This window comes from Macroventuria anomochaeta, assembly GCF_010093625.1.
Source record: "Macroventuria anomochaeta strain CBS 525.71 unplaced genomic scaffold BU25scaffold_40, whole genome shotgun sequence".
NCBI classification, from domain to species: domain Eukaryota; kingdom Fungi; phylum Ascomycota; class Dothideomycetes; order Pleosporales; family Didymellaceae; genus Macroventuria; species Macroventuria anomochaeta.
The window spans coordinates 46,827-66,011 of NW_022985401.1; the positions used below are offsets into that span (position 1 = coordinate 46,827).

The 19,185-nt window shown below is 53.4% G+C and overlaps 9 protein-coding genes across 9 annotated transcripts; 6 read left to right on the forward strand and 3 right to left on the reverse strand.

The window, feature by feature from the left end:
• Positions 1-178: 178 nt before the first annotated feature.
• Positions 179-5,012, forward strand: BU25DRAFT_376591 (uncharacterized protein). The gene is made up of 2 exons (XM_033704115.1): positions 179-1,580; positions 1,632-5,012. The coding sequence occupies exons 1-2, from the start codon at positions 651-653 to the stop codon at positions 4,734-4,736; spliced, it is 4,035 nt and encodes a 1,344-aa protein (XP_033557138.1). The 5' UTR covers positions 179-650; the 3' UTR covers positions 4,737-5,012.
• Positions 5,013-5,445: 433 nt separating this feature from the next.
• Positions 5,446-7,218, reverse strand: BU25DRAFT_351032 (class II aaRS and biotin synthetase; the record flags this gene model as incomplete). Its single annotated transcript, XM_033703340.1, has 3 exons — positions 5,446-6,641; positions 6,691-6,858; positions 6,909-7,218. The coding sequence occupies 3 exons, from the start codon at positions 7,216-7,218 to the stop codon at positions 5,446-5,448; spliced, it is 1,674 nt and encodes a 557-aa protein (XP_033557139.1).
• Positions 7,219-8,139: 921 nt separating this feature from the next.
• BU25DRAFT_414719 (uncharacterized protein) lies at positions 8,140-8,849 on the forward strand. The gene has a single exon (XM_033707362.1). The coding sequence runs from the start codon at positions 8,161-8,163 to the stop codon at positions 8,680-8,682; it is 522 nt and encodes a 173-aa protein (XP_033557140.1). The 5' UTR covers positions 8,140-8,160; the 3' UTR covers positions 8,683-8,849.
• Positions 8,721-10,499, forward strand: BU25DRAFT_414720 (GroES-like protein). The gene is made up of 4 exons (XM_033707363.1): positions 8,721-8,849; positions 8,952-9,337; positions 9,387-10,089; positions 10,146-10,499. The coding sequence occupies exons 1-4, from the start codon at positions 8,814-8,816 to the stop codon at positions 10,422-10,424; spliced, it is 1,404 nt and encodes a 467-aa protein (XP_033557141.1). The 5' UTR covers positions 8,721-8,813; the 3' UTR covers positions 10,425-10,499.
• Positions 10,500-11,167: 668 nt separating this feature from the next.
• On the reverse strand, positions 11,168-11,729 carry BU25DRAFT_462346 (uncharacterized protein; the record flags this gene model as incomplete). The annotated part of the gene is made up of 2 exons (XM_033710517.1): positions 11,168-11,199; positions 11,258-11,729. The coding sequence occupies 2 exons, from the start codon at positions 11,727-11,729 to the stop codon at positions 11,168-11,170; spliced, it is 504 nt and encodes a 167-aa protein (XP_033557142.1).
• Positions 11,730-12,138: 409 nt separating this feature from the next.
• BU25DRAFT_198963 (actin-crosslinking protein) lies at positions 12,139-13,496 on the reverse strand. The gene is made up of 2 exons (XM_033701082.1): positions 12,967-13,496; positions 12,139-12,918 (listed from the first exon to the last, which is right to left on the reverse strand). Exons 1-2 carry the CDS (start codon positions 13,335-13,337, stop codon positions 12,492-12,494), a joined length of 798 nt encoding a protein of 265 aa, XP_033557143.1. The 5' UTR covers positions 13,338-13,496; the 3' UTR covers positions 12,139-12,491.
• A 39-nt stretch (positions 13,497-13,535) lies between these two features.
• BU25DRAFT_414723 (Clavaminate synthase-like protein) lies at positions 13,536-14,817 on the forward strand. Its single transcript, XM_033707364.1, has 3 exons — positions 13,536-13,665; positions 13,723-13,875; positions 13,929-14,817. The coding sequence occupies exons 1-3, from the start codon at positions 13,599-13,601 to the stop codon at positions 14,783-14,785; spliced, it is 1,077 nt and encodes a 358-aa protein (XP_033557144.1). The 5' UTR covers positions 13,536-13,598; the 3' UTR covers positions 14,786-14,817.
• Positions 14,818-16,026: 1,209 nt separating this feature from the next.
• BU25DRAFT_351025 (uncharacterized protein) lies at positions 16,027-17,460 on the forward strand (the record flags this gene model as incomplete). The annotated part of the gene is made up of 3 exons (XM_033703339.1): positions 16,027-16,065; positions 16,114-16,741; positions 16,793-17,460. The coding sequence occupies 3 exons, from the start codon at positions 16,027-16,029 to the stop codon at positions 17,458-17,460; spliced, it is 1,335 nt and encodes a 444-aa protein (XP_033557145.1).
• Positions 17,461-17,640: 180 nt separating this feature from the next.
• BU25DRAFT_198864 (uncharacterized protein) lies at positions 17,641-18,722 on the forward strand. The gene has a single exon (XM_033701081.1). It carries the CDS (start codon positions 17,821-17,823, stop codon positions 18,382-18,384), a length of 564 nt encoding a protein of 187 aa, XP_033557146.1. The 5' UTR covers positions 17,641-17,820; the 3' UTR covers positions 18,385-18,722.
• Positions 18,723-19,185: the final 463 nt, after the last annotated feature.

Consider the following 19,185-nt stretch of genomic DNA (forward strand, 5'->3'; position numbering starts at 1 on the left):
TGCATCACTCTTCCCTCAGACACCGTGACCCGGCAGCTGTAATGAGCCATGGCGAGGAACGTGGACATGATAGAAATGTGTGGTCTGCTCAGATGAGGCCCATTCGGTGGCTCCGGGGCGGCGTGGAAACCTAAGAATGTTCTTTTGGCGCTCATCGTCATCTCTCCTAGCTAACATCCGCGAGGGGATCGTGCCTTCCTTTTCTCTCGCTCTTCTCCGTCGTGATGCAGCGTGCTTCCCTTGACCACTCTCCTGGGTTCAACATCAGTCTCTCTTCCTCGTGCACGGTCTTTGTATTCTTTCCGCTCATTGCCACATCTCTCGCACCGCAAACCTCGCTCTTTCGCACTTGCATTCACCTCACTGACCCTCTGTTCGACGTAACTACGAAAGCTGTGATTTTCAGCACACCGCCTCAGCCCTCTTGCCAGCCACCAAGCCGTGTCTTGCAAGTCTGGACAGATGGCGCGATGCATGAGCTAGTACCTTTCATCAGCATCTCTGTCGATCGTTCAAGTGAAAGAGGTAGACACGGGCCGTGAAGGGCATCTGTTGGGCCAGAGGATTCAGGAGCGAGTGCTTCGTCCATCTTAGCACAGTCGAGCTGCATAGTGTGGAACCTCTGGCGAATAGGAGACGACTAAGCAAACATGGCGGCCTACGATCTTTACTCGCATTCACCTCAGGTGTCTGATGTGGCTTCACTTCAACAACGAGTGCCGGGACCGATTGCGCCGATACACTCCCCGCATCACTCTGCCCACTCGTCAGCGTCTCTGCGAACGCCTCTACACACGTTATCGATCCATGAGTACCGCAAGCAGCAGAGCACGCCCTTTTCACGAATTGCGACACCTTCAGGAAAGACTCTGCGAAGAAAAGCCGCTGCGTCTGCTCTGAACGAGATCGAACGCGTTCCGTCAACAAAACCTGTCCCACGACGCGATTCACATTCCTCTTCGCGGCCTTTGCACTCATCCTGCTCGGCGCATCAACTAGCGCCGCAAAGTCAATTTTTTGGTGCCCAGCCCGTGTCTGATCAACTGCTTCGGCCTCAGTCAGCTGGACCGCGGGCACAAGCCGGCAGCATCTCGAGCGTCGCGACTACAGACTCGCAAGGGAAGACACGTCAGTTTGGCTCCAGAAAAAGGCTCCCTCGCCCGCCTGCGCCAACGGGCTCTGGTTTCCATCCCCCATCCTATGCACCTGTGAGACCGGCACGACAAATTCTCGCGACTCTTCCCACACCTCTCAGTTTCCTCACCGATGAAGCCAACCTGAGCGACGCACAAACCACGCCCACACCATCGACATTTTCACTTTCGCGTTTCCCACAGCCCCCGCACTTCGAGACGCCTCGAGAGACTCAGCGGGAGAAAACAGTCAGTTTCGCAACCACTGCGCCGGCAACCCCGCCCGCCACTCCTGCGACCATCCACTATCGCGGCGCTTCTTTCGATTTGGTCAACCCTCACGCATCGTTACAGTACCACGATATTGTTACTCCGTCGAGGGATCTTGACTCAAGCGAGCTTTTGCCTCTTCAATCTACACAAGGTTCTTTGTTGAGCCTTTCAGAGGTCGGAAATCCTATTCCAACACAAAGTCGCGCGGTACTGACCAACCCACAGATGGCACCCAAGCGCCCTTTGTATGGCGATCTCAACGCTGCACATGCAGGCATCGTGCGCCGCGCTGAAGACTCCTACGGCTCATCCATCCTTGACTTGCCCTTACCACCGACGCCAGCAGCGATCAGCCCTGGCTCCTCGACGTACACTTCTCCCATCTACAGCCCCGAATCCCACTTCGCGCCGTCTCCATTAGCCGTCAAGAAAGCCCCGAATGAGTCCCGTTTCTCCATAAAGCAGCTCACACGTACACTTACGAAGAGGCTCACGAAGCCCCTAGAGAGGGGTGAAGAGGAAGAGCTGCAGCAATTTCGAGAGAGTAATACAAGCGGGCTATTAATCAGCGTAGACGAAGAGCCTCTGCGTCGGCTCGAACAGACATTCATCCCGGCGGACAGGACGGCATACTTCCCCATCAGTCCAGTATCGCTCACCTCTCCGACCAGCCCTGCGTCCTTGCACGACTTGGGATCGGTGTCGGGCGATGATGAAGACGAGATTGAATATGCGCGAAGAAATCCCGGCCGCAACTATGACTCGCAAGGTCTGACTTCGATGATACCGGACGACCCCTCCACCCAGATCGGTCGTGTGGAGGATCCACATGCTTCTGTCCTCGCGATGGATTCAGGAGCAAGGCCTTACTACGACGATCTCGCATCCATATACGCTAGCTCTTCAATATACACCGGAGACGACCGCCGGAGATCAGCCTATCAACAAAGCCTCGCTGGAAACCGTCAAAGCAATGCCTTTCTTCGCTACAGTGGTATGGATGCGGCCGGATTGGCGAACGAGTACAGCTACAGTAACCTGGGAAGGAGCAGTCGGCCGGTTTCGAGACCACTCACCCAGGAGTTGTACCATCGTTCAGTGGCACAAGGCGACGGGAAGACAGATACCATCAGCAAGTTCATCGACCAGTATGACCCTGGCAACATAACAACGAACAGCTTGTCCACACAAGATCTGGAAAGTGCCAATACTACCAGCTTGATCGCACCCTACACCAGCGATGCCACTGAGGAAGCGTCGAAGGGCCGTCCGCAACCGGCAGCCCTCCTACCTGAACTCAGCCAGTTCGAGTTTAACTTAGGTCCTACGAGCAAATCTAAGGACACCGAGAGTACGAGCGACCCTGCGCAACCGCCGCTCACCAAAGAACGCGCGCTGAACCGCCAACCCGGTCTGCCTCCATCAGCTCCTGCCCCACTTGCTCCAGCGTTCCAGTACGATAAACCTCCTCACGCGCTTCCTCGCCCCGACTTCTCCGACATGTTCTCCAATGCATCGTACACTTCCTACGGGGATACCCGCAACCTCTTGCAGCTTCCACAATCCGAGTTAGGTGGACATAGTATGTTCATGAAAGGTCTCCAACCTTCATCTTCGTATTCACAACCCGAGACCAAAGCTCTTGAGCTGTCATCATCATACTCACAAGCCGAAGGTCGTGCGAGTCCACAGACGCCACAGGAAGCGCTGGACCATGCTGAGCTTATCTTTGACAATGCAGCCGCTGAACGCAAACCTAGTCACGAGGATATACCAGCTATGTGGGGAAGGCGAAGCTCGGTGAACCTGCTGCGCAACAAGAGACTCACTGACGGGTCGATGCGAACTGCGGATATGGAGAAAGCCGACTGGGAAACTGTGGCTGGTGACAGTCAACAAGGTCGAATGTCATTAGACAGCATTGCCGACTACAGTAGCAGCGAGGGCAGTCGTAACAGCTTAGGTTTGACCGCAGATGCGTCGCTCCCTTCCTGGACCAAGCAAGATCATGCACGTGGACCGTCGAATTACAGCCACCCCAGCCCGCTTCGAGCCCACGCCCATCCGTTCAGCTCCTCGCCACCTCATCTTACAGCTCACCCTGGTTCACAAACTGTTCCAGACATATCAATATCTAATACTCCATCGAGTCCACCAGCATCATCGACTGTGCCCGTGTTTCGCTTCTCCACACAACCCAGGCGTGCGGTTGACGAGCCTTATGCTTTCGCGCCTTGGGCAGACCCATACGCTCTGAGCGATAAGGAGACACAGGAGCTATTAGCATCTGGGCCCAACGACGATATACTCTTTGATGGTGAAGTTGGCCCTCAGTCCGGACGCGCCAGCTACAAGTTCAAAAGCCATGGAAGATTGCCCGGAAGTAGCTCACCGCGCAGCACCGACAACGATGCTGGTCTGGAACGTGAGAACACTTTCGATAAGCTTACTGTCGTTGGTCCAAAGGGCAACCTCACAGGTACTCCTCGAGGCACCGGGATGCACGATGCGGGCAGCAGTATAGCAGACACCAGCAGCCCAGGTGCCAAGCTCAGCTCGAGTGTCGGTCCTCGTAGTCCTCGGCCTGGATATGACGGGTTCTACGCCTCTCCATTCCCAGCTACGGGTAGCGTGACTCGCATACGACAGTCAGGCTCCGCTGCTGAAGACCAGCACGAGCGAACACTGTCGCAGGTGACTCTCTTCCCTAGCGCCTACAGCATGGAACCTGTGCAGGGCTCTTCACCCCTTGCTGGTCCGGATCGTCGACGGAGTCTTAGATATTCGACTACATTCACGCCCGCTCGTAGGACAAGCCGCGCCGCTGTACCAGGTCAGACCAAGCTGAGGCAGATGGTCCTTGCTCCTGACGCGCGAACCACTGTTTCAAGCCAAGACACCCATTTCTCCCGCTTTGTGAGTGTAAGTGGCAGTGGACGTCCTTCGACAAGTGACACAGCCACACCTTTGCACCCAACACATCCCAGTCTCGATACCTTCCCCACGATTCGCAGCGGGAAGGCCATCCTTGCGCACCAGCATTCACCGCACTTGCTGTGTCCAGAGCGCGAGGTCAAAGAAGAAGACGAGGTACGCCGTCGGAAACTCTCGTGGCTCATCTTTGCATGCTTCTGCATACTGCCACCTTGTATGTTCCTCTATAGGATGTGGGGAGACTCGATCATTGCGTCGGTCACAAAGGGCGACCTCGGCCACTGTACAGCGAAATCGAAGAGGGCTGCACTCATCGCTGGGGTTGCTGTCAATATCGGACTGATCACGGCGATCTTGGTCCCGATTCTTGTTGCGCAGGCACTGAAGGCTATATGATGGCACTTTGTCGGCGTAATCATTTCCTTTTTCCTCTTCGAAACGACGTCCTGTCATATTCCTTGTTCCTTTTACTCCTTTGTTTGGCATTGCATGGTTCGGCGCACAATCGGAAGGGCGTACTACTGGAACGCCTGATAATTGGCCTGGTTGCATATTGAAAGGCGTTCGACCTCAATATGATCGGGGTCATCTTGTAGTTCTATCAGTCAATAGGCGATGACGCACGTAATGTTCGACGGGAACATGATTACACTACCAAAGAGGAATAATAGCACATCATTCGCGATCTGGCTCAACATTTGCAATGGTGAAAGTGACTGCAACATGGAAGCAACCATGTAACAGAAAACAGGCTTCAGAGGAGGCCAACACTCCGTTTAATGTGTACAAAGCCGCTCGTTCCGCTCAAGCAGGAAGTCATCAACCGAGCAGGGCGTCACACGTGGACACCTCAATCGCAAGACGAACAAACAGCAAAGAAGTCCTGAAGTCAAGCGATATTGTAGTCTTCAAGTGCTTGGCCACGAGTTCGACGGGTTTTGCAGGATTCGCTGAAGCTGCCGGTATTTCCCAGAATTAAAGTCTCACTAGGGTAGCGTTTGATGGAAAGAGCATCTTCGTGCATTCATAATCACAGACTGACAGTTATCGTACACTCCTCACACCTCCTCCCTATCTTTTCTCTGCGCCTACTTCGCCGACGCGTCTACTTGGTCTTCGCAATACTAACAACATTCCTCAACGTCCCAAACGGCAACACATCCGCAATCCTCTTCTTACTCGCAAACAACATAACTAGCCTATCCAGCCCGCATCCCCAACCCCCCGTCGGCGGCATGCCCCACTCCAAAGCCTCGAGATAGCTCTCATCGATATTGACCCCCTCACCCTCAGTATCCTTGGCGTGGTACTCCTGCTGCTGCATAAACTTCCGCCGCTGCTCGAACGGCGAGTTCTCCTCCTCGTACGCATTCACGTACTCCCGGCCTGCGATAAAGAGCTCCACGCGCGCGGCTACGCGCTGTGATGTTATGGGGCAGACGAAGGACTTGCTCAGCGGCGAGAGCGCTTCCGGGTGGTGCGTTATGAGTGTAGGGTTGTGGCACAGCGGCTCGATGTATATCTCTGCCAGCGTGTCGAGGAGCCGCGGCAGCGTCGGATTCGGTGGGATGTCGAGCGCGAGCTCGTTGAATAGGGCGAGCACGTTCGACGTCGCGGTTGGCGAGGTGAGGTTGGGCAGTGTACGGCCGCTGGCGCGTTCGATGGTGGGGATGAAGGCGAGTTGGGCGAAAGGGGCGGAGAAGTCGATGTCAGACGGCGCTGCGAGGGTGGGGAAGTAGGTTGCTCGGAGAGACTCGATGGCGCTGTGGAGGCCGTGGACGAGGTGCTCCGTCCTTTCTACCAATTGTGGGAGAGTAGCGCCAACCTCGTAGAACTCACAGGTTGAGAACTCCGGATTGTGGGTGTTGTCCACGCCTTCGTTTCTAAAGGCGCGACCGATTTCGAAGATCTTGTCTTGCCCGCCGACGATTAGGCGTTTGAGGTTCAGCTCAGGGGCTATTCGGAGTCTGAGGGGCTGGTTGGACATCTCGTTTGCGATTGTCTCGAAGGGCCGTGCGATTGCTCCTCCAGCGTTGACGTCGAACATTGGGGTTTCTACTTCCAGAAACCCTGTTTGTATGAACGATGTCCTTATATAGTCGTATATCAACGCTCGAAGTCTGAGAGTATCAGCGGGCTCGTCGCTCGTGAGCGAGTGGATGTGGGGTCGTCGAGCAAGCGTTTCAGCATTGTCAACCTTGTCGGGAATGTGATGAAGGCAGGGTGCAAGAATTTGAGGGACCTTCAGGGCAAGGACGGACAGTTGACCTGACGATGTCCTAGTAGGATTGCCTTCGACAGCTTTGTGGCGTAAGCTGATGTGCAATTGCGACAGGACTGTGTGACTTACAAACCCAGTCACCTATCCTTGCTACCTTCTTCAAGCCTTTGAAAATCTCTTCAGAGTTATCCTGGTTGAGCTTCTTTCGCTCCACCATGATTTGGAGTCGCTGAGTATCGCGCTCGATGTCGAGAAACATCAGCTTGGACCCCGCTAGCCGCACTGAGCGGACCCTTCCTGAGACTGTCAGTATCGAAGCCAAGTACCGTTTGTACCAGAGCTCTTACCGAACACGGAGACATTTTCAGCCTTCGTCTCTTTGATGTCTGCGAACCTGGCATTGAACTCTCGAAGTGATAGTGCTTCAGCGCCCGCAGGGTACACCAATTGAGGATGGTATTCGCCCAGTGGTTGGACGTTCTTCAACTGATCAAGCCGCTTCTGCTTCTCAACATCGTGTGGGCCGGTGAACGCATCGGCGGCGGTCTGCTTGAACCGACGTTGTACAGACAGGTACGCTTGGGTGTGCTGCAGCTTCAGGGATTGGGTGCCTCGGTAGAGGTATGGGCGGAGGAAATGAAGTGAGGGTCTGCTCATGATGTCTTTTGTCAGTCAGCTTTCAACTACAGCGATCAATTGAAAGACGGATAGGATGATTAAAGTATCAGATATGTGCAAAGAGTTTGTGAAATCAACCGCCCGAAGACGTCATTCGCAACGGTTCTATAGTTGTTCGTCATGTAAAGAAAGCAGATGGTGTAAGTAGGCGCATACAATGTAGCTACGAAGAGCTGCCTGGAGCTTCTCGGTTGCCTGCGGCGCCCGAAACAACTTCCAGAAGAGGTATTGAACGTCTACTCCACACCATCGAGCTATGAAAAAGAAGGTACGTAGACTTACCTGACTGTCGTCACATCTCTCACCTGAACAACTCTGAGTGAAGCTGCAAATCTTCAGCAAAGCACGGCCGCGCGAGCTGTGCGGCTGGCTGAACCGCGGCAGCGCTAGTTAGTCAGCTGGCCCAAGCTCCTCTGGCTTAAATACAGCTCGCACCTCGTCCTCCCTCCTGCTTTTTCATACTTGCAAGTTTTGCCCTACTCCTCTATATCTTGACCTTTTGCTAACTGTTTTTCCAGACCTTGTTGGGATGTCCGAGATCAAGTCTTCGGTTCATCTACCTTGATCAGCTGCATTGCACAGCGCGGACTGGTTGGGGTACGGCTTTCCTTCGGGGACGCCGCCGGCGCAATTTTTGCTGGCCTTCACTCGCAAGAGTGCTTTTTTCATTGACCGCTACTGCCTTGTGCATAGCGTTGAAGAAGAAACATTGCTCTGTCTGTTGTCATCAAGCTTACTCTGATTTGCGAGAACTGCTACCGTTTGCGAGAAGCCACGGTATCCTGACCAAGTGCCCGACTGAATCACGAATGCCTTCAATTAATTGCTGCTCATCTCTACGAGCTGATCTCGAACGACTGACGCATGCAAAGCTTGCTTTGCTGTTGATGGAGGAGCTGTGAACGCGTCAAGCTTGCAATCATGACGCGAAACGGACGCGCTGACAGCTGTTTGCGCAAACAAGTCGCCAACGGAAGATTTATGCACCACCATCACCACCGGCTAACGAACGATCCTAGCATGCCACGAGTAGTTTTCACGGCCAAGGGTGGGCCTATGCAACGTTCCTCTCACATCACAGTCTCGGAGCGGGTGTCGATGTGTCGGAGAGCTCTGCCCTCGTCACAACTACAGCTTTGGGCAGCTCTGAACTGCGCCCAACCTGCAGTACGTTACCTCAACATCTCGATGAGGTCTTGTATATGCTCGATTGCGCCATCATGGTCCTCAATCCACGACATAAAGAAGCCACCTCCCTCGAACTTCAACTGCCGCCAGAGCTCAGTGTCCGTCGCTGACAAAGCTCGAGCTTCCCGCAATCAACCCCTGCCCGCGTTCAACGGTCATCTGCCCCACCATGACATCGACATGACATTACGGCAAAATTCCATCACCTGTGTAAACCTCGATATGGCCTCCCTGTACCATACGACGGATCTGTAGCCTTCTTCATCGGGTCATGACGTTGAACTAGACCGTCTGGGCGTGTCTACATGGCGAATTACATCCACCGGCTGGTCGGTAGTTGTGTAGAGGTGCGGCATTGATGCGCATGCAGTTACGATGTTACAGCTATGTCATCGTTTTGCGCGTCTGGACGCCGTAGAAAAGTAGGAGCAATCCTCTCCCTTGCAGCTTCTCCATCAAGTATACCTCCAACTTTTGTACCTCGTTTTTGAACTACTTGATACCCCACTAATCCGTTACCTAAGACACAAACAGTACAACAAGCGCCCAAGATGATGTCCCAGGCTGCTATGCAGGCCGAGAAGGCCATTGGCCACGGCGGTGAAGCTACCACGGCACAGGACGTCACAAACCCTGGCAACTCCGCAGAGTATGCCGACCCTTCAGGAGAGAAGATGAAAGCCCTGGCATGGATGGGCAAGAACAAGGTCGAGATGATCGAGTGCCCTAAGCCCAAGGTTATGGAGCCTCGCGATGTTATTGTCAAGGTTACCGGATCCACAGTTTGCGGTTCAGACCTGCACCTGCTTCATGGCACAGTCGTTGAGCTCCAGAAGGGCGACATTCTCGGACACGAGTTCTGCGGTGTCGTAGACGAGGTCGGCAGCCAAGTCACAAAGTTCAAGAAGGGGTACGTCTACCACCCATCCCTCGGAGGGCTACATTGACAGATGACACAGCCAGCGCGTAGTCGCATCTTTCCAGATTGCTTGCGGTGATTGCTTTTACTGCAAGCAGAAGCTCTCCTCACAGTGCGAGAAGACCAACGACAACACAATCGAGAACGCCATGTACGGTGGCCGCACAGCAGGCATGTTCGGCTACTCCCACTTCACTGGTGGGTTTGCTGGTGGACAGGCTGAGTACACTCGTGTTCCCTACGGCGATGTCAACCTCCTCCCTCTTCCCGATGATGTTCCTGATGAGGAGGGTCTCTTCCTTTCCGACGTCCTCTGCACATCGTGGCACGCCGTTGTCGACACAGGCGTGAAGAAGGACGACGTCGTCGCCATCTGGGGTGCTGGACCCATTGGACAGATGGCCGCAGAGTTCTCGCTATTGAACGGCGCAAAGAAGGTCATCATGATCGACCAGAACTGGCGATTGGACTTCATTAAGAAGAACTACCCCCATATCGAGACGATCGACTTCTCCAAGCTTGGCAAGGGCGAGTCGGTTACAAGCAAGCTCAAGGAGCTGGTCGACAACCGCGGTCCCGATGTCTCCATTGAGTGCGCGGCGGGCGAGTACGCAAAGGGCTGGGCGCACTACTTTGAGATGATGCTCGGTCTCGAGACCGATACATCTGAGCTCGTCAATGAGATGATCACTAGCACAAGGAACTTCGGTAGCTGCGGTATTACCGGTGTCTATGTAGGCTTCGTAAGTCATGCCCTTCCTCAATTCCTTGCCCTGAGCATCCTCTAATACACTTCCAGACAAACCACTTCAACATCGGCTCGCTCATGGAGCGCGGTATCCGCCTGATCGGTAACGGACAAGCACCCGTTCACAAGTACTGGGAGTCTCTCCTCAAGATGATTCAGGAGAAGCAGATCCACCCCTCGAAGATGGTGACCCACCGCGTCAGTCTCGATGACCTCGACAAGGTCTACTACAAGTTTGAGGAGAAGGCCGATGGCATGCAGAAGGTGTTCGTCGAGACCAAGTGGTCATTCCCTGCGTCGCAGGGCTCGCCTGCTCTTACCAGGTATTAGAGAGTACGCGCTGGTAAAAGCTTGATGTTGTGAAGAATGTAAATAGTTAATGATACTCCAACGAATGATGTCAACCAAATCCTGCTCCCTCCTTTATTTCCTTTTTCGTCGCGAGGGGCGGTGCCAGCCAGCTCGGAGCAGCCGTCACTTTTACAGCATGATGTGTACTCACAATCAGTGTACGAGAATATGCGAAGGAAAATAGTACCTACCATTGCGATCGTAAGAGTGCGATATACAAAACCGCGTATATTCAAAAAGAACGAAAGAACTCCCACCACTCGAACCTACCATCTCCGCTCTCACACTCTCTTATCTTATTACAAACACACATTCAACAAACACGCCGCATATGCGGACACTCACACACATACCCATGCTTCACGTAATGCTCTGAACGCCTTAAGCTTCGCCTTACACCTACCTTGTCAGCTTGCTTGCCAGTATTTGTAGTTCCCCGGAAAGAGGGAACTGAAGAGAGTGGCGGCGTCGGATACGGAGCCCAGCGATGGTTGACTGGCTGTTGCTTTCATGTAACCTCTGAGAATTCGTCTTCGGCGAGGAACAGTGGTGACGATATGGCGGGTGAGTGAAGTGGCTGCTATGCGAATGGTTTCTCAATTGCACTGCCTCCAGCCAGTCCCACGGAGGAGATAAATGGAGCCGAAGCAACATGGGGACTGGTGGTGAAGTGGCGGTGACTGCGTTCTTGACGTGTGGACAATCGCACACATATCCGTCTCTTACATAATGCGTGGTCCGTCGAAGACTGCGGCTGGGAATTCGTAGCTGTGGTAAGATGATGTTAGGAGCAAGTGGTAAGGAGCATTCACGGGTAAGTGTTGGCGACGCAGAAAGTGATGACCCGTCAGTCGGTGGCCCGTCAGTTGCTGGCGTGGGAACAGCTGGTATCTGTGTTGGTGCTGCATAAGTGAGCGGTATAAGCGTAAGCGGAGGACTAAATGAAGGGTTGTGCAGCAAGAGAATAGAGAGTGGGACACCTGTCTCGTCAGCGACCTGCTTTAGAGGAAGTCCTTCCTCGATGTCGATGAGGGAGTTTCGTCGCCGGCGGTCAGCAATATGTTCCAGATGAGCATGTGTAGCAGTTGATACCAAGGAAGTTTTCGAGTTGTTGGGTGATGTGAGAACGGAGAATGGTACACCTGTCTCATCAGTGATTGATTCAAGAGTGGGACCTTCTTCGATGTCGAAGAGGCAATTTCGTCGTCGGTGGTCGAAACACTCTGGTTTGTATGCTTCGTCGAAGAACAAACCTTGCTGCTTGTGATGCGTGGTGAGCGACATTGTGAGATGGTACTCTGATCTAAGCAAATCGATCTTGAAGTGGGGATCTAAGGTTCGCTGCTATCGATGCGCATGTTCACTTGCGATTGTGTGTTCCCAGCTTGGGCAGTAGGAAGGGTAGGTAGAGTGCCCGTACATATGAGCGGCGAACAACGGGGCGATGCGAGACACTGTTGAAATGCATCGTGAACTCGAACACTGTGAGGTAGGAAACTGGATTCGATATTAGACATTGAGATGCTCGTGAACTTGTTGAGCATCCCATTTCACCGGACAATAGCATTGTAGAGTCTGATCTCACATAAAGTTATGGACCAGACGTGGAGATGAATAGTGCACATATCGATGTACGGTATTTCGGTGCCTACTGATGTCGACATGATAGATCTCTTGACCTCACACGGTGCTTGCTGCTTACGGAGATGCGCTGGGACTAACGCCGATGTTCCTGCATGTAAGATGATGTGCAAACACGAGTACGAAGCTGCAGCACAGCCTCCCAGGCCCGTCCCGTGTCCCGCTCCATTCTGAACACACTGCAGCGCCCAGCCGGAACCAACTTCCGTTACTCAGCCACCAAAAACCGCATTTTCGTGGCGCCAGTCGTCCCAAGTGCACTCAAATTAGGATGTGTCTGAGTCGCATCTGCGACGTGCACACCACTGTTTGAGGATGCTCCACCGTGGCTTGGCGACATCTAGGCACTGGACCCTTTTGCCTGATATTGACAACGCATAATGAGGCACGAGTCTGATGAGGCTTTCAAGCGTACTTGTCGTGTGACGATTTGGACCGCATATCCATGGCTACTTCGTGGAAGTCATTTTCGCGTCGGGCCTTTCGCAGCTTCTTGACCTCGTCGTCGTTTAATTTGTGCCCAATGATGTCTTCCAGCTCTTTCTTACTGATCTTCTGATGCGCCTTCTCCTCTTTCGTAGCTTTATTGCGCGGCTTGAAGCGAGCCTGCATGCGTATGCGGAAAGTGGTGTTGAATGTGATGTCCTCTGCGTCTCCACGCACTTCAGTACCACTTGTGGAAGACTCGTCGATGCTCAGGTACTTCTGGCGCTGTGTTTGTAGGGAGAAAGCGCCAGGATTGTCTGGTATCGCGATTATGAGCAAGCGTTCTTCGGGTGAAATGGCGGTCGCATTTGCGCTGAGGATGCCGTACTTGTCGCAGCTGAGGTATCTTTAGAGTGGTCAGCAGATGTTCACCAAGCAGTATAGTTTAACGTACCTCCCATGGTGACCCTTCAGATTGAAGTCTTCTGTGCCAGCAACCCTGTTGGCCACAAAGACCTGTCGCACATCGTGTGGTTCCGCTGTTGTTGCGTCGCCGTCGACGATGTTCTCTAGTTCACTTGCAAAGACCTTTCCAACCGCATCGCATGCTAAGCAAGTTGCCTTCTCTGTAGGCAGAACAATGACGATGGGTCCAGTGATGTCGCTGGGCGCATCTGCGCTCACCCAGGAATCATCGCTCTCTTCTTCGGCAGGCGCGGAGGTGGTCAACGCTTTTGAAGACGATTGTTCGGCATCATCCGGGTCAGCGGCTCTCTTGCGCTTCTTCGTCTTCTTGTCACCCTTAAAGGAGAGTGGTTTGACCATATTGATAGCTTTCTGGTGGTGAGGTCAGCTTCGGAATTGGACGACTTGCGCTCGGAATTGGCCGAACGGGGCACGGGCGGTAAGAGCTCTGGAGCGGCAGAATCTGGAAATAGGCAGGTGGGATTGGGTGAAATCAGCCGAGCTCTTGAATGCTCACACTAATTTGAAGGTATTCACAATACTAAAGTGACGATAGGTGCCAGCTGTGTAACGTCTTTACCCATTCGTCATCATATCTGAAGACGTTGATCAAACATCAATATGGCCAGTGCCAACGCTGCTGTCAACCAGAACGCTGTTGCGGTGGGGTTAGAAGATCTCAAGACTGGTAAGGATTACTGTCGATGCTTCTTGATATCGTCAAGTCAGACTGATCTCCTGCTAGACAATGTTGACTTCGGACTGCTCGAGCAGGCCTTTGGCCCTGAGAGTCTTGGCATAATCGTCGTGAAAGACCTTCCTGAGAAGTTCCATGGACTGAGACATAAGCTGCTATCATACTCCTCAGCTCTCGCTAGTCTGTCACCAGAGCAACTCGGTACGTAGCAGCATCTGTAGGGTTTCGGGCTGTATCTAACTGATAGCCTGTAGAGAGGCTTGAATCACCAGCATCCAAGTGGCTCGTTGGCTGGTCCTGTGGAAAGGAGACGCTTAAGGGTGGCCAATATGATACACTCAAAGGCTCGTACTATGTCAACTGTGCCCCTGGATTCGAGGACACACAGAAGTCAGTCGCCGAGAAGTACCCATCATTCCCAGAGTACACAGCACCCAATGTCTGGCCATCAGAGGAGCTTCTGCCAGGCTTCGAAAAGACCTTCCGTGAGCTCACAACACTGGTCATCGACGTCGCAGTACTTGTTGCTCGTGCCTGTGACAGGTACGCTGAAGCCAACATTGAAGGCTACCAGAAGGGATTCCTGGAGCACGTCGTGAAGACAAGTGTGTCGACCAAGGCCCGGCTCTTGCACTACTTCCCATCCCCAGATACGAACAGTGGGGCTTCAGACACGTCCAGCGGCGATGAGGACGACTGGTGTGCTACTCACCTCGACCACGGCTGCTTGACAGGTCTTACATCAGCAATGTTTGTCGACGAGGCAGCACATACGCCGCAGACCGGCGCAGCGTTTGCACCTCTTCAGGAACTTGAGCGCTCGCCTGACCCCAAGGCTGGGCTCTACATCCATTCAAGGACCGGGGCAACTGTCAAGGTCGGGATACCGCGGGACTGTCTCGGCTTCCAGACTGGAGAGGCTCTTGAGATCATCACCAAAGGCAAGTTCAAGGCTGTTCCCCACTTCGTCAGAGGAGCTAGGCCTGGCATTGGAGGAAAAGTTGCTAGGAATACACTGGCCGTGTTTACCCAGCCTAACCTGTGGGAGAAGGTGGACGAGAGTAGAGATTTTGCCACGTTTGCGAAGGAGATTGTGGAGAAGAACCATTGAGAGGTTGGCAATGACATCATCTGTTATCTGATTCTTGACCGTAACTGCAAAAGACCTCACGCGACAGTGAAAAAGTGATGGCATTTGTTGTTTGAATCAAGGCTTGAGGGCCTGGACTGGAGCGCGACCCACTGGTACCCTGACCGCTAAGCACGGCGCCTGGGAAGTGCTGGGAAGCCACGACGGCGGATGCTGCCGACTCCAAGCCTGCAGGCAGGAGCGCAGAGCCTCAAGCCTCAGCGCCGCTGGGCACGCCAACAATAACGACAGCGCATCACGTCTTCATCAGCTCCACGACGATCAAACTACGCATCGTGGGGAAATAGCTGGATGGCTTCTTTGCGCGTCACGACGCGTCCTCCGACGCTCCGATATTGCCATCTGCGGCTCCTTCACTATCTTGGGGGATCTGACGCAGCTAGTGTAAGTGGCGCGACGTCGCTTCACAGATTTCATCCCGGGCCAATGCACTCCCTTCAGCACGCCAACCATTTTGAGCCGCCGAATCATAAGCATGCACCCTTTGACTTTTGCGCCACACCTTGAAAGCTTCCTTAGGGATTGGCAGCACCTGAACCCCTTTGAGCAGCGGTGGTGCAACGCTGGACAGAAAGATATGGCCTAACCCGCATCAGCCCCGACAACGGTCAGCGGCTGTGTCCTTCAAGCTCGTCATTCCTCACTGTGCCGATTCCCGGGTGGCTGCAATTCATTCGCGCGGGAACAAGCCAGCTCCATTAGCACACTGCCAAGCCGCTGTGGTTGTGAAACGGGTGGGGAGCACATGGACATGATTTCTCCAGCGCCCAGCATATTACGCGGCCACCCATGTACACTCGGCACGTCTTACCCGTTGCAGACTGAACGCCAATGAGACAGGTAAAACCCATCGTCTTTCGCTGCTACTCCTGACGGGCTTTATCATGACAGGCTCCATATCCGACTACCCGTCTTCGCATGGAGGAACTTGCTTGCACCCTAGCCACCAACACTTATTCTCCTGCTTGGTTCGTGGACAGCCGTTAGAGTAGCGCTATAGCTGCCACAGTCGCTCTTTTATCCCCTCTTTGTTTCCTTGTATTCGTCGCGCGTATTTATCTACCCAGAGCCTCGCCATTCCCTTGCTTCACTCGGACTTCGTACTCGCTTGCATGACTTTACTGTCCAAGGTCCCACTATCGCTCGTTCGCGCCACTATCTCCGGACTATCGTCGACCGACTCTGGGGCTCCTGCTGGCAACATGGCTTCCAATACTCGCCAGAACGTGACGTGGGTTGAGGTATGTACCTGAACTATGACGTCTACATTCCTCACTTAACATACTCAGGGTGTTCGGGGAGTTGCTTCCTTCTGGGTCGTTGTAACACACCTGTGCAGAGCATGGGATTACAGCCTCTGGTCTCCACGCAATAGCGAGGATGCCATACCTCAATTGCTTCAGCTACCGTTCCTCCGGCTACCATGGCAAGGACGAATCGGAGTTACGATGTTTGCCTTCCTCACCGGTTACGTCTGCGCTATCAAACCACTTCGACAAGCAAAGTCCGGCAACATTCCAGCCGCTTTGACCACTCTTGGAAAATCGGCTTTCCGCCGACCACCGCGGTTGATCATGCCCGCTACAATTGCTTTGGTGATTGCATGGTTATTTGCCCAACTAGGAGCATTTGAAGTTGCTTACCGTAGTGACTCCCACTGGTTGAGGCGTGCTGTTCCCCAGAACATTGGCAGCCTTGACACCGAGATCCCTCGTCTGTTCAGGAACTTCCAGGGTGCTTGGTCTGGCGCCAACAACGAGTACGATGACCACCAGTGGGCGCTGCTCCCTTTGCTCCAGGGTGCTTTCCTGATCTACGTACTCCTTTTCGCGACTGTCTTCATGAAGTTCCGCATGCGTTTGTTTACCTGCGTTGTCCTGTTTTGGTGGTACTGGATGCGAACAAGCCCCGAGAAGGGTATGTCAAACATCGCTTCCACAATGTTCTCACAATGCTAACTGAATTCAGAAACTTTCGAATGCCAGTTCCTCTACGGTGTTATGCTCTGCGACATTGGTTCCGAGAAGGGCTTCCGCGACTTCGTCAACAGCTACCCCAGAGTCCGCCGAGCTGCTCTGACAACACTTATTGTCGTTGGCTGGTACGTTGCCTGCTTCCCGGGAGAGCACTGGGAGTGGGCCAGCTGGTCCATTCAGCTCAAGAACATGGGCGACTGGATCATTCCTGAGGGCGCCGCGAGCTACCCTAAGCGCTTCACAGCTATCGGTTGGGATCTTATGGTCACTGGAATCTGGCTGTCGCCTAGCCTGCAGAGCATGTTCTCGAACAAGCTGTTCATGTGGGTCGGCCGCAACAGCTTCGCAGTCTATCTTACCCACGGAACCGTTCTGAAGGTTGGCCTCGCACGATTGATCTACGGATGGTCAACCGCACCCTACCGCGTCGAGCAGCCTGCAAACGGTGAGGGAGACGCCATCGAGCACTACATCCCTCGGTCACAGAACTGGCTGGTGTGGGCTCTTGCCATTCCCACGTTCTTCGCTGTCGAATACACGATCGCCCACCTGTGGACTACCTATGTCGACTCGCAATGCGCCAAGGCTACAAAGTGGCTCGAAGAGACCATGTTCGAGAAAGAGGAAGATGAGAAGCACGGTGTGGCAAACATGGCATAGACTCGACGAGGCGCACAACCAACACCGTCTACGAGTAGCCATAGACCTGCTGGAATCAGGAACATTGCATCTTGTTTTATGATGAACATTTCTTTTGTCACTATATCCGCGGATACCAACACATCGTTTTCGCATTTTCATGGAGTTCATTTGTGGCACCGACCTGGAATTACTAGGCGTACATTGGAAGGAAAGAATTAGAAAGCCTAGGCGAGCACTGCGATGTCTCAACAAAATGGACACATGCACAGCACAGGCGAAGCAAAGCATGTCACGATTTCATGTGTAGAGCGTGCTAATATCTAATCAACATATCCACATTTACCCACTGCGCCAATTGAACTGTTGATCGGGCACAATATGTCGAAAGCAACACAACAGCATCTTATCATCAGCGACCGACTCACCTCCACAAAACAGCACAGCCTCTTCTGCACCACCCTCCATCACCGTCGCAACGCGAGCCACCTCCCACAAACTCACGATTACGCCTTACACCCAGCCATGACGGTCCCTTGTGCCACCGCACTGACGTGCTTGTGTATGCGAGGGGCCTCAAGCGCCACTTCGCCAATATTGCCAAGCGGCGGCACAACGCAGCACGGAAAAGATGGGCGCAAAGGTGCTAGTCCCAAAATAACCGCCACAGAGAGTAGGGTGTGCCGACTTCCGGGGCTGGGAAGTGACGTACCGTGGGGGACATTGTGTCTGTGGAGGGGTTGGTATGGTAACAGTCGAGTGGTGTATGTCTCGGATGATGGGCTTGTGTTTTTGAGGCGAAGTTGGTGGTGCTGCATCGGATTTGAAACGAGGATTACTCGGGTCAGCAATCAACAAAAGGGGGAAGTACAAGATGCACCAAGGCACACAACACCACGGCCATCTTTATCTTTAGTATCTGTATCCCGTCCAGAGTACTTATGATTCCATCCTTGGTCATATCTCATCAAAAGGCATCCGGCGCGCTCCCGTTCCTTTCTTGGCAAATGGCTCGATTCAAAGAGATTCCGACTCTGGCTCAAGCTACACAAAAGCGGTCAAGACATCGGGTACAACATCAAAGTTGTCGAGTCGAGAGGACAAGAAGTAACGCCATCTTCACGAGAATCGATAGAGATGGAGCAGTTTGTGTTTGCCAGAACGACAGCGTCATCGTGTGTCTTACAGTTCTAAAGTCTTGATTGTAAGAGACGGGCGAACCATCGATCAAGGCTGTCCATGTCAAACTTTGCTCCTGAAGGTAAGCTTACTCCAAAGGACAGACGTCGCAATAAGAGCGGCGATCTATATGCCATTCCTCACACCGCGTCACACGACACCGGTGTAATCTCGTGTTGTTCCTTGGTGCCCTAACCACACGAAGTGGCCCGCTCCGCTCGTATCCAGACTTTGAGGCTGCGCGGACACGAGTGGAATCGGAGATGGCTCAGTCGGCGGAGGCAAAAGAGGCAAAGGGTAGAAGCAAATGGTTAGTGTGGCGGTTCTGTGAAGTCATATTTTGCACGCTGCTGTGGGATGTGAGAGGATGGTGCGATGGGCTACGTTGTGCTGTGCGTAGGTTGAAGATGGTGCGATCTTCCGTGTTGTGAAGTTGCGCATGTTCAGCGCTTCGAGCTGGCCATCGCTGGACATCGCGCATAATCCGAAGAGTCCAGTCCCTCATCTAAGGAGGAAACGCAGTGTGAACAAGCTTTGAAGAATCTCTTACTCTTGTCAATTGGGGTG